General features: G+C 41.7%; 1 protein-coding gene across 1 annotated transcript in view; it reads right to left on the bottom strand.

The window, feature by feature from the left end:
• The window catches only part of LOC117205838, a 133,915-nt gene that overhangs the window by 17,481 nt on the left and 103,325 nt on the right, over positions 1–13,109 (bottom strand). The window contains exon 5 of the mRNA XM_033444596.1: positions 6,992–7,235. Within this exon, the coding sequence (XP_033300487.1) occupies positions 6,992–7,235 (244 nt within the window). The remainder of the gene's footprint in view (positions 1–6,991; positions 7,236–13,109) is intronic.

The raw sequence follows: 13,109 nt of genomic DNA, 5'->3' as shown, positions 1-13,109 counted from the left end.
GATTTTCGAGAGTCGGAATGTTGGAGAGCTTGTGGGTTAGATACTATCGAAAGTTTCGAATCGCTATGTGTGGCACAAGATTGAAGAATTTAAAAGGAGGTCAGGTTGAAATTCCGTATTACCTTGGAAGACATTGTCGTGAAAAATCTGACGAATTAAAGGAAACTACTACGGATCTTCGTAATTTCCTTGTCTTTGACGAATATAATTTAAAAGTAGCGTTAACTTTCACGAAATGGTAAGGGGAATTGGGATTCGACGTTTCGAACGAAATTACTACACCGAAATCCACCAGCCAGTGCAAGTTCGTCCGGAGACCTCTTTTCCAAGATGAAGAAGACAGCGAAGTTCAATCGCAACCTCGAACTACCGGAATATCCCTTGAAATATCACGAACCCGTACGAGCGCCGGATACATTTGGATAAAGTCGAGCCATAGGATCGAGGATTGCTTTTTCCGAAAGGCATCGTCACTCCGAAGAATACCAGACCGCGTTTGCGCATCTCGCGATGCCATTAGCGAATTACTTTTCCCCGTGTAAAGCATCGTCCTTTGGTGGCATAGATCCCTTTCGCTCTTCGACTTCCCTTCGCTGTAATATGCACCAGATCCATATGAATAGTCATTCATAGACGTCGATCGAATGTCAAGAATCGAATGATAACGACGATTCAATGGCACGATCTATCACCTGCCAGATCTTCCTCGAAAAGGACGTGATCGAGAAAAAGGAAGTGGATCGTAAATATAGCGACTTTTCGCGATAGATTTGCCGAAACATTTTTATCGATAGACAATTCGCAATTTTCTTTTTATCGTTATATATTTTTAGTCATATTTACGTAACCATCCACTCTCATAAAGCAAGTGCAAAAATTGATAAAAAGGAACGATCTATGTTAAAAATAAAAACCGTCCCCGCTACAAACCAAACAAAATCCAAACAGCAGCAATTGAATACTCTGTCGCGAGTGCGCTGAAGCAAACAAGATTTCGAAAGCTGCAAACACGCCATAAGAGTCGCCCTAAAAACCATCGACGAAAATCTTCTTATTCTGACAACGAGCTTCTATGCTTTTCTCAACTACTAAAAACGGCGGAAAGCAACGAAAGGTAAAATCTGTGTACAGACAGAAGCGAGGTAAACGTTTCGAACACGAGAGAGTTTAGCGGATCCGGTTCGTTTGGTTGGAGATTCATCTCGGGACAGCATAAAGAGGAGGTTCGATTTCCGGCACTTTCGCTGCGGCGTAATGGTATTGGCAATCTTCTAAGCAGCCACGCCATCGGCGAATACTCGGAACGTCGCGACGCCGACCAACTTCTATCGCGTCCTACTGACGGACTCCGCGTGTCGGCCATCAAATTTTCTTTTTAAATCGTGAGGAACCGCGTAAATCAGCTGTGACATCTCACTTCCGAAAGATGAGTCAGCGTGCTCGTAAACGAGCCACTCTCGCTGCAACCCTCGAATGATAGCGAGCTATGATTACGACTGGTAAGCGAATGAAGACATTTGGGTCACTCGTATGGCGTTCTAAGTGTGTTTTCGATTAATCGGTGTTATCGATTTGAGTTGATTTGGATTAATCTCCACCGAAGGAGGTTGTTTTTTTCTTTGGTGGTGGTTAAGAGTTTCCTAAGAAGGTTTCGATGTGGATTCCAATTGGATCGAACCAAGTTCTAGCGCTTAACGTTTGGTTTATGAAGAGCTGTTTCTTAAGAATGAATCAATTGCGAATAAAGACATTTAGACGACTTGTATGGTATTTTGGACGGTTCGGTGTTGTCGATTTGGCATGAAGTTTTCAGTAATTGAAGATTGGGCTACGAGAAGATTGTTAAATTGGATTAGAAATTGATTAATTTCTAATTAAATACGGTATACGTAGAATGTTGTACGAGATGACGATTCAAACCTGAGCGAGTACTTTTCGAAAATCAATTACACCATAGAATCCCGCATTTTTTACCAAAGCGACGCAGCTGCGATTTAATTTCTGTACCATTTCTACGATGTAAAAAAAGGTATATTACGGCAGAAGGGCTGAACGAGTGTTCGTTCTCCTCGTTGCAAACGTTTCAACCCCTTGAGCGTTCAGAATGAGCGTTAATCAAAGAAAGGAAGCCGAACGTTCGCTAGGACTCGTTAACAGCGCGTAGGATTGCTACCGATGGAACGATCTGGATTAATTATACGGCCTTATTGGTGCGAGATAGCTCTTTGTAAAATCGTGAAAGGCTACAAGAAAGAAGCGAAGGCAGTAAAGGAGAAGAAAGCGGCGAAATTGTTCAAAGTTGAGAAAAATGTGATGGTATCCTACGTTTAAGGAGATTGGATGGTTTCGATGAAGATATTTTAGAGAAATATGATCCATTGAGCGCCACGTCAGACCGGACGTCACAGATTTCCGCGATATTTCAGCGCGGATTTCTCTCAAGGCTAACGCCAGACGAGCGTGAGGATGAACGTCCGTGACTGCGAACCGTTATTACGTACCAGAATACTGTGATGCATGCATTTGCGTTTACGTGATGGAGAGCTAATGACCATTTCTGATACCATTTTACTTGGTAATGCAAATATTTATTTATTCTGATTATTAGGAAAATTATCGCCATAGAAAAAGGGAAAGATGATTTGATTTCTGAAAATGTCGGTAGCGGTCGGTAAAATAAAACTGTCCTACAATATCTTCGCATTTTGTTCGTTGTACGAGGAAATTTTGACAATCGTATTGAAATCGACGTGTGTTGACTGAACAATAATGAGGTATTACAAATGGTTTCATAGAAGAGTTGGAAACGATAATGGAAAAAATAGGAAGCTACGTTATTGATTGAATATTTATCGATGGTTCTGAAGAATTGAGAAAAAAAAGAAGAGAATAGTGGGCAGAACACAATGAAGGAATACTTCCGCAATTTAAACGCCTGTAACGCAGACACCGAACTATTTCCTTCGTGAAATTGGCGGCTCACTTGCCTCTTGCCTTCAACGAAGCCTCGAGCGCCATTAATCAATGGGGAATTCAGCAATTAACGCTCTGGTTTTATTAACGTGCCACTCTAACCCGCACCCATGCCATCCAGCCGATATATCCGCACGTTATACAAGGTGTCTCAGATTTTTCCCCATTACAACCTATTATGACTATCTATTGGTTCGGCAAGACTGTCGATACTAATTATAAATTGAACAATTGCTAAGAAACTAAAATATGACTATAACTCTAGAAAAGATTCTTCGCTACTGAACCATTCAACGAATAGTTTCAAAAAAGTCAATATCTCTGAAAATAATAAAATATGGCCAGTGTGAAACACGCTTGATTTGCTATTTCGATATTTATGAATTTTTCATCAGACGTTAATCAATTCTTTCCGAAACATCGAGTGCACGCACGTACAGATGACTACGTATACTTTGATGCATGTGTAATTACGCATCCTGTGTGGTGCATTCGTTCATGGTCGTGCACATTTCATATACGAAATTTTATCGAGTAAATCCTCCGATAGCTTCGGCTGGATAAAGCCTTGCATTTTCACGCTTTTTGTCGGTTCACCTTTTTCCAACCCTTTCCTCTTTACTGCAGATTCTTCTTTTTCCTTTTAGTTCGCTTGACCTCGATCACCGTGGTCGCTGAACCGCAGATTCCTTTTTTCAATTTTAATCCCCAACCAATAGGCAGTCGATGGCAAAAGGACGAGCAACGCAGTTCTTCTGACGAGATTTCGCGATCCCCTTGTCGACACCCAGCCGTGAAATTGTCTTCATTAGGCGACTCGTGTGAAACTCTACCAGTGTCGGGTTTAATTTTTCGCGCGAAACAAAGTGTGTTTCGCTGTGAGAAAAATTGAGGAACGAGCGGGGAAAAAATAAGAAAAAGATAAGGGACATTTCGCACGCGTCGAATAAAACCTTAACCGAGAAGGAAACAGAAGTAAAAGTACCTTTAATTAATAAATTCTCCCGTTTCAAAAGGCAATTTTGACACTAAATATCCAATCCCACTTCGTTTCAAACATACGTACACATATCCTCTCGCCAAATCTAATTCCTCGACCTCTCTCTAATTTCCTCGAAATTCACTGTCCCCCGGTTCACCCCGACATCAATTACCTGGAATCCATAGACACGTACACACACCGTATAGGACGAAACTGGAAATCGAAACCGCGTTGTTACAAACAGCATCTACGAGAGTAGAAGCGAAGTCGATGGCCGCGGGTAGGATAATTGCTCGGTGAAAGGAAAAGCCGCGACAGACAGTGAGATCGTGGCGAACGATTCGACCATGGATCCCATTTCCCGTAACAAGCTAACAGCTTTGCTTTTCCAGCTGGAACAATCGGACTCCCCCCTTGGCAGACTGATACCACCGTAACAGCCGTATAACTGTCGCGAAGCGGCATGGTTTACATGAAAGATCACGCGTGACTAGACGTGATCTGCACGATCGTAAATGCTATCTCACTGCTATTGTTGGTTCTGTGACGTTACAATGGGACGCAGAATTGTTCTGTGTGCTTCAGGATTATTTTTTCGTTAATTAGCAAGGAACGGTTGGGTGAATAGCAAATCTTACGTGTTTTAGGGTGATCGTCGTTTCTTTAAATTCGACGTTTCATTTATAGAATCACAATATTAATATCGCGTGTTCTTAACATTTAACCACAAACAGAATGTTTGTTTTATTGCTAAGCCAAGATAATTTATTTTATTGTAAGTTAAAGTTTGTCAAGCTCCGAGTATTAAGAAAAATTATAACGAAAAAAGGGGATTTTTAATAATAATAACAATAATCAGAATTTAGTAAAAATACATATATTCCTAATTAAGCGCCAAAAGTTGATGAAAAGCTCTCGTTACCTTTCATCCTGTAGTTTTGATTAACGATGAAGCATTTTTTTGAAATTAATGAGAAATTTGATCGATTTGTTACGAACAATCGTAGCCGATTTTCATTTGAAATTCGCCGGTATTTTAAAGGGATAGAAGTGATAAATACGATATTATTGGCTTCGTTAATGAAGCATGCCGAGCACGATTTAAACGTAACATCGAAATAATTGCATTGTTTAGCGATTGCTATAGTCATTAATGTATATGTAAAATAACGACGATCCTTGTCGCATATTTATCGCTAATGAACGAAGATCGTACGAACGAGTGTTTACGAGAACCTGGTGCCCGATGTTCGTGACTTCTATCGCATCCAATTGTTACATCACCCAAACGAGAAATGAAAATATGATAAAATTCTTCGAGTGCAGAAAGTTGAACTTTAACTTTATGGATCTGCACAGAATTTTACGTTACGAGTAAAATCCGCTTTGCGGCGATATTTTTATTCGTTGCTGCGTGTAAATTTTTTTCACGTTTAATTATTTTCACAAAATTAATCCTCTTGCAATGAAAGTTAGATCATTGTTGCCACGAGCGTGGAATATTTTATTCTATAGACATTAAACGAGAAACCGGCTGGAGAGCAGATTATGTACAATAATTCGGTCGGATAATATAATAATACGTAAACGTAACATAGAAAATAATAAACGTGAAATATTTGCATGAACCAGATTTGGCTCGGTGTTCGCCGTTTGTCCAACGGTTAACCGATTGGTTCTTTATCGCTCAAAACAATTTCACTGTTGCGAATATTTTGTAAAAGTGTATGATAACGAAACGAAGAGAAAGTTGACGAAAATGCAACGGTAAATTGAGACGAAGCTTACTGGGCTTTTTAGAGATAGCGGCTTGAACGATTTATCGAGAGCGATGCAATAAGGAAATTACGAGGACTCGAGGATTTATTGAATCTTCTCAGCTCGTTTCAGAACGTAACTCTAGTCGAGGACGGATTGCGATAAAAGTGCTTAGCTGTAGCGAGTCGTAATGGAGTGTGATTGATAACGCTTTGCTCTCCTCGATCAGACCCAGTTTATCATTGTTAACACGCGCGGACAGACGTGGACACGTGTTCCCTCCAACTTGGAATAAATTCTCTCTTCCACCATTTCCCCCTAATGATCCTCAAATACGTATATTTATGTTTTATCACAAATCACTCTTAATTTTTGGCAAATCAAAATTATTGTTATTAGGCAACGAATGGATTTCTTTCGACAGTAAGTACTAATCGATGAATCGAGTGAAAAATTTCAATCTTATTCTGTACCATAGAAGAGAAACTCCAAGGCCGTATTAAAATATCTGCAATCCATAGGCGATCTACCTTCTCGTTCCTTCTCTACTTTCCCCAATCTTCCTTGACAAGATTTCTTGAAAATCTCGGTGCATTCAGTTAGACCGGTAACAACCCCTTCCTGCATGTTCGTCGTGGATTACGCCCCTAAAATCGGGAGGTCAGTGAGCTGGAAGAAAGATAAAATCCGCGCGATTCGTATTCGCCTCGTTACATCGGAACGACGCAATTAACAACGTCGATCTGGTCGATCGAGTCCGGACGCTGGAAGACGCCTCCGCTTTTGTCCGATTCGACCCGATTTGAAAATTTCACCGCGGCTACATCGCTGTTCTTCGCGACGTATAAACGAGAATATAGAATCGATACCGATTGCCTGGCGTACAGTTTCTCTCGGTGACCTTCCTATCCTCTTTCGTCACACAGGGAAAGTTCAGCTTGCAGTTATCTTGCCACCTCTTTGTATTGACGATTTCAATTGCCAGCTAGGACAATTTAGATCCAGCCGAGCGATAAATGGCGCGCGATTGAATAACGCCTTGATTAAACGCGATCCCATTTCTGATAATTCTCCCGCCTTTTACTGCCCCTCAATCCCCTATCGTGGAATTTTCCTCGCAATAAAGTGCAGCTATTCGAAAGATGTCCAGAATACTTGCATCTTTTGGTCAATTTGTTGGGGAATTTGTTATAAATGAATTATTCCATCTTTTTCGGATATCGTACTCCACCGTGCAATTATCATTATATTATCGTTACAATTGTAGCTTTTACTTACGATGTCCACGAGGTGGTGACTCGCCGGTGATCGAGGCGATGCGTGGTGCGTCCTCGCTGATTTCGATGTCAGCCGACTTCTGGTAGACGTCCGCGATGGAGGCGGTGCAGCGCAATACCAATCGTCCATTACGAAACATGTCGTTCGTCACCTTGAAGTCTATGGTCGATTTCGATACTTGTGAATCGTCGTCCTGTGGAATGACCAAGTATCTGGTTCTGTACGTCATACTGCTGTTCGTGATCTGCAAAGAAGTTCAAACAAGGAAAAAGTTTAATTCTCGGTTCATATCTTTGGATTATAAATGATCATAATAGTTTGGAATAAAGATGATCATAATCATTCGCAGGATATTTAATTTTATTTGAAGACCATCGATCATCTCGATATCTATTACAAAAAAACATGGCAAGCTTCGGTTATTTCAACGACGAGATCGTTTCCTTCTACTTTCTTTTTTTAATTTTGTGCTTTCTGTTGTCTACGGAAGAAACGAGGGTTTGTATTTTTCATTTGCCGCTAACGGTTAGGCAGGATTTAATTAGAAAATTAGTTTCGCTATACTCGCCGAGGCAGGGAATGTTAGTCCGTTAACAATGCACTAAAGCAAGTGTACACGTCAAATAAATATTTAGCGGCTAGAGAATGAAACAGATTAATTCTGAAGCTCGACGTTGTATATACTTGTATATACTTTTATGTATAAAGCATAAATTATTATGCCACTGCGAGAAGACCGCCTATCGTTGAATATGCGACGATGATTTTGTGCCGGGAAAATGTGCCGTGTTGTCTTATTTAAGGCATTGGATAAATAAAATACTCTTCGCAACTACCAAAAACTTTAATTAGGAAAATCTCTATCCTGCAGATTGTCGTGTATGCACATTCCGCGTCGACAACTGCAACTAACACTTTTCTTCTGACATCTTTCTTAAGACGACTCGATGAACCTAATCTATTCTCACTTCCCAAAGCACGAAACATCGTCCATCGAGCGATACACCGTTCAAACCGTTACTACGCAGTTATTGCGTTATTCCCCAGACCTCTTAACGTTTTCCTGGACAAATAATTATCGATCGCCTATCAGAGATTCGCTAGTCAATCCAATTTCCTGCTTGCCATCGAAGACGGCGTCTCCACAGATTCTTCTGCTACGTCTCTCTCAGAAATGAATTCGTTGCTTCTAAAGATATTACGCAGTTTCGTTGCTCTTAAGGTAAATGAACGGCGGGAAGAAACGGCTTCGAACCTTTCTCTTTTCATTTTCCCATCTTGTTCTTCCTCCTTCGCTTTACTTCTTCCTGGTTTTCTTCAGAGACGAAAGAAGAAAGGCTAAAGAAACAGAGAAGACGCGACATGAGAGTCGCTCGGAGTTATTACTTCGGGGAACAAACGAGGGGCTGTGCATTAAGTTCGCGGGCTCGCGATGACGCGAGACTACGCGGTCTCTGTTCATAAAACATAATGCATAAAGCTTGTGCCTTGTCGCGTATCGTCGTTTCTACTCCTCCTCTGTCTGCCTCTGTCTCTCTCTCTCTCTCTCTCTCTCTCTTCGCCTTATCGTCTTATCCCGTGATATTGCGACTTCTCTCGCCAACGATATCGACGTCACACAGAATTCTCGCTGAACGAGAACGTATGCCGTCGTTCCTGATTTTTATTCAGATCGGGCGTGTTCCTCAATGCAACGTTGACACACGATGGTTAATGGCGATGGAAGTTGCTCGTTTGGGAAGATGGCAAATTCTGGTACAGTGGATACGACCTTCTCAGACAATTTATGGGGTTGAAGTTCGGACGAAGATAGGTAGCAGTCGTAGAACAAATTTTAAACTGTCCCGTCTTAAGTGTCCTGAATGACGATCGACCAACGATCAAAAGCTGTCGAGTCACCACGTCAAATTTTGTTTTGAGTCACGATATCCGATCTATTACTACCACATTGCAGCCTCTGATCCAACCCTATCGACTGCAATAGCGTTGTAGCTTCTAATCCAACCCTATCCTCGAGACAGTGATTTTCCCGGCGGGAAATGGAACGTAATCACGAGCCGGTGATCTCTCGAGAATACTTTGATCACGCAACACCTCTCATTAATTTCGCAGTGGTGAAATATAATTAACCGGATATCCCAACGTGGAAACTTCGTCAGTCAGATATCGACGATCGTTCGAGATTTATCGGCCCTAGCTGATGAAGCGCAGATACCCCTCGGTATTCCCTATACTTCTTCTCCGACTGTCATCACGATATCTTCTCGTTGAAAATACGATTTTCTGTGATTCGTCATATTGCGAAAACTTTATGAGCGTTTCGAGTCTTCCTGGCGGAATTCCGCGTCGTTGTAAATTCGCCGAGTTTTATCGTTTTCTCAGAATTCCCTGCCACTGTCGTTTATCTTGTCTGCGTCAGCGCAACCATACCGCTTCGTACAAAATTCCTAGCACGGATCTTCTAGGCAGAATGTAGGTCGCGTTCTTTCCGCGAGTTGATAGATCTTGTTCCATTTAACGATTAGTATTTCCAAATGAATACAGGATAATTATGAAGCGTCGACGAATTCCCTTTCATCTTTGATTGAGAAGTTCGATTATTATTACGAACAAAGATTGTGTTTCTTAAGGGGAAAATACTAACTGCAGAAAGCAGTACCTGCAAAGTATACAGAGAACTTCTACGCTATTTCTCAATTTTAACATCCACATACGTGATCGATCACTTTCGAATTAATTTCTCAGGAGTCGAACAATCAGCGTCGATGAAATCGATCAGTTTGTATAAGGTACGTACTAAGCTGAATTCCAACCATACGTAAATTCATGCACGAAACAACGAGAAATTTTCTTTCGTTCGCAAACTAGTCCCTCGAACAATACAGCGAAGAATATCTCCGTTTATTTGAATCCTAGGCCAACTAGATCACCAATACTAAAATCACCATCGATGCTTTCGTTCGTAATCGCGGAATTAAATCACACCCTGTCAATAGCAAACAAGCGTACGAATAGTTTTGAACGATGGTGCGTATTTCATTCAGCGCTATTTTTGCTCAATCAAAACCCGCTTTGAAACAAACACTCGAGACCGGAGTCACCAAGTGGGTACTTGATCCTCTGCCAGGAGGGCGCTCTTTCCACCGATCCGGAATCCAGTACTCGGTCGTATTTTCTCGCCGCCGCTTCTTCCGCTTAGCCACGCGAAGCATCGACGAATTTTCTGCGACAAATCTCAGCTTTCGGACGCAGACCCCAACGAAATTCCCTTAAAGTTACAAATTCGGGATACGGGACGAGTGTGTACGCGTGGATGCAACAAGGCCGTTTCCCTGGGGCCTAACCATCGAAAATGTATTATCGTGGTGTCCGTGTCACGGATTTGTCGGAGACCGTCGCGCGAATCGGGAACGCCAGAAACGTCGCTCGTTAGAGGCTTCTTTCCGGTAGACGACGGACAGAAAACCGATAAACGCGTCATCCAACCCTTCGCGCGACTGTCATTGCCGTGATCTCCGGGTGCGTTGCAATTTTCGAGGACGAATGGTGACGAGAGGGTTCCTGTGCCATCCGAGTTTTCCAGTTACCCAAGTGGAAACCGGGTTAACGGACGTCGAACTGTATTTTCAAGATTGGATGGTTGCGTTTCTTCTACGCTTTTTTACAGTTTTTCGCTAGTTTTCATCGAAGTAGTTTTGCTTCGTACCTGCGGCCAATAAAATATTCTGCTTCTTATATTATTAAGCTAAGTATAATCTTTGGCGCTCAAGAATATCGCGAAGCTCGATTAACCACCGATATTCCAAAGAATCATTATGTAAAACGACAGGACAAGTAGACCACTTCAATCCACTACAGAAAAGAGGAAGCTGCGCAACCAATAAGAACTTCGAGCAGGGGGGATGCAATTAAGTTTCATCGAACACTACTCTCACAGTCTGCGAAAGCTTTTAACTTCCAATATTGCCGGAGTCAGCTTGTGTATTCGTGGATGCACACCTGCGAACGTGTACATTTTTGCGACGCTATACACGCACGACGTTGCGAAGTATCTATACATACGTATACAGGATGTCTCTGAAATTGTGCAACAAGCGATCAGGTGATAATTCTACATGTAAAAATAAGTTCTCTCTCTCCTCGTGTTAATATCTGTAAACACGAACGGTATCACGATTTGCTTTCTACCACGTTACTGTTATCTTATTTCCGCAATTTTCGCATTTCGAATGCTTTCGTAAATAAGGACGAGAGTGTTGCCTTCTAAGAATGATTTTATTAGCGTAACAAGTGTTCAGAATGTTGCCCAGAATGTTGCAGCATACATAGCCTCTGCTCTCCAATTAAATTATTGTCAGCACGAGCAGAAAGAAAAGTCCGATACCTCGAAACTTACAATTAGTACACACGCACCTGGCGGATCTTCGAACTCGTTTTTCTCGAAAACGAAGTTCCAAACGTCGAAAAAATATTATTCTTTATTTGTCGACTTATTTTTGTTCGTAGAATTATCATCCCACCGCTTGTACCACGATTTCGGAAACAATTTGTATATTTTGTGTGACGGAGAGATGGAAACGATTTCCTATTTCGGTGACCGGTATCGTTGAGCAAACCACCAGTTGAAAAACCTGCATTTTCTCAATGAACCCAGCTTCTATTTTGATCTTTGAACGACCCAAGACTTCTACCTGTTTCCATTCCTTTCTCAGCCGTCGTTTTTCCGCATGAGCTGACGCGCGTTTAACAACTTCTCCAGGCTACCTCCGTCGATATTTCTCGCGAGATATCTGCTTACAGTTCGCTCGAGAAGACTTAAAACTCTAGATCGTATTAAAAGTTGCATCGTCCCGCGAGGCTCGCTGGAATAAATCCTTCGTCTTGAAACTCCGCTCCTTCGATGGGTGAACCGAGTTAACACTTTGCTTTCTCGCCGGAGGGATATTCTCTGTTCTTTCAATTTCACCATTTAGCTAGACAAACTAGATACGATCATGTTTCGTGCACGGTATACCATTGGCAAGAAATATCGCTATGCTTTGCCGGAATTTTCTCCCTTGGTCGTAATACGGCGTAGTTTCTTATACAGCATGTAGACTTTGTTTTTGAGTAAATTTTAAACGGAAGAATTTTAAACAAGATCTTTCTTTATAGATCCTTTATTTAAGATTTGATATCAATTGTTCAATCTGATATTCCATTGTCTCAATTACATTTTGTATTAAATTTTGCCACATTTTCTGAATAATTTGTTCGACCAAATCTTAAACGACTCACCGTGAGACTGTTCGTAAAACGAAGTGCAGAAACAAGGCGAGGGTCTACGATGATGTTAGAAGAAAGTTGCCGACAATGGATCAGAAGGAAGAAAAAGGAAGAAGAGGTCGAGGGTACGGGTAGCTTGGTTCTTGTGACACGCGTGTCAACGTTCACTAGCGCAGGTAAAAGCCAAAAATGGCAGGGCGAAATTGCTGGTGCCTGCTGCATTTTCGCAGCGGCTATTGTTACGGGCTGGACACGCGAATTTTCAGTCGCGCTTAGAGACCTCTCCCTTTCCCCTCTGGCCATTCATCCTTCCACTCTGTTTCACCATCGTCTCTCGGCCCGTTTTCGTTCGGCGAGAAACTAAATCGCCAGCCGCTTTCAGCTCTCGTCGCCACGCGTTAATTATAACCGATCCGATCCCATAAAGCGGCCAAATTTATTTCCCGAACCCGTCGAGACCGGGAAAATTATTTCGTCAAATAAATCTCGGACCGGTGGACCGGGGGCTATCGACGCGTTGAAACACCACCAGGTACGAGATCGAAGAGCGCCACTGACTGAGATATTAGGAGCCGATACGCTCACTGATTTGTTAACAGTGCAACTATGGATCGCTATATTATAAAATATGGATTTGCATGAAAAAAAAAATGGAAATGGAAGATTTATTTATAATGGTTGCAAAAAGTATTGACAGATACCTCTATTTTTCAATGAAGCGTCCTTTTATCAAATTTTACATATTTCACTTTGATGATATCAAATTTTTGTAGTCATACGATAGTATCGTTAAATAACACGAGATTTAATGTACTCGGACACAATTAATCGGTACGTAAACTATATAATAAAT

Source organism: Bombus bifarius, unplaced genomic scaffold (genome assembly GCF_011952205.1).
Source record: "Bombus bifarius isolate JDL3187 unplaced genomic scaffold, Bbif_JDL3187 scf7180000007993, whole genome shotgun sequence".
NCBI lineage: Eukaryota > Metazoa > Arthropoda > Insecta > Hymenoptera > Apidae > Bombus > Bombus bifarius.
The sequence above is the reverse complement of the archived record's forward strand: the minus strand, read 5'-3'. Positions and strand labels throughout refer to the sequence as shown.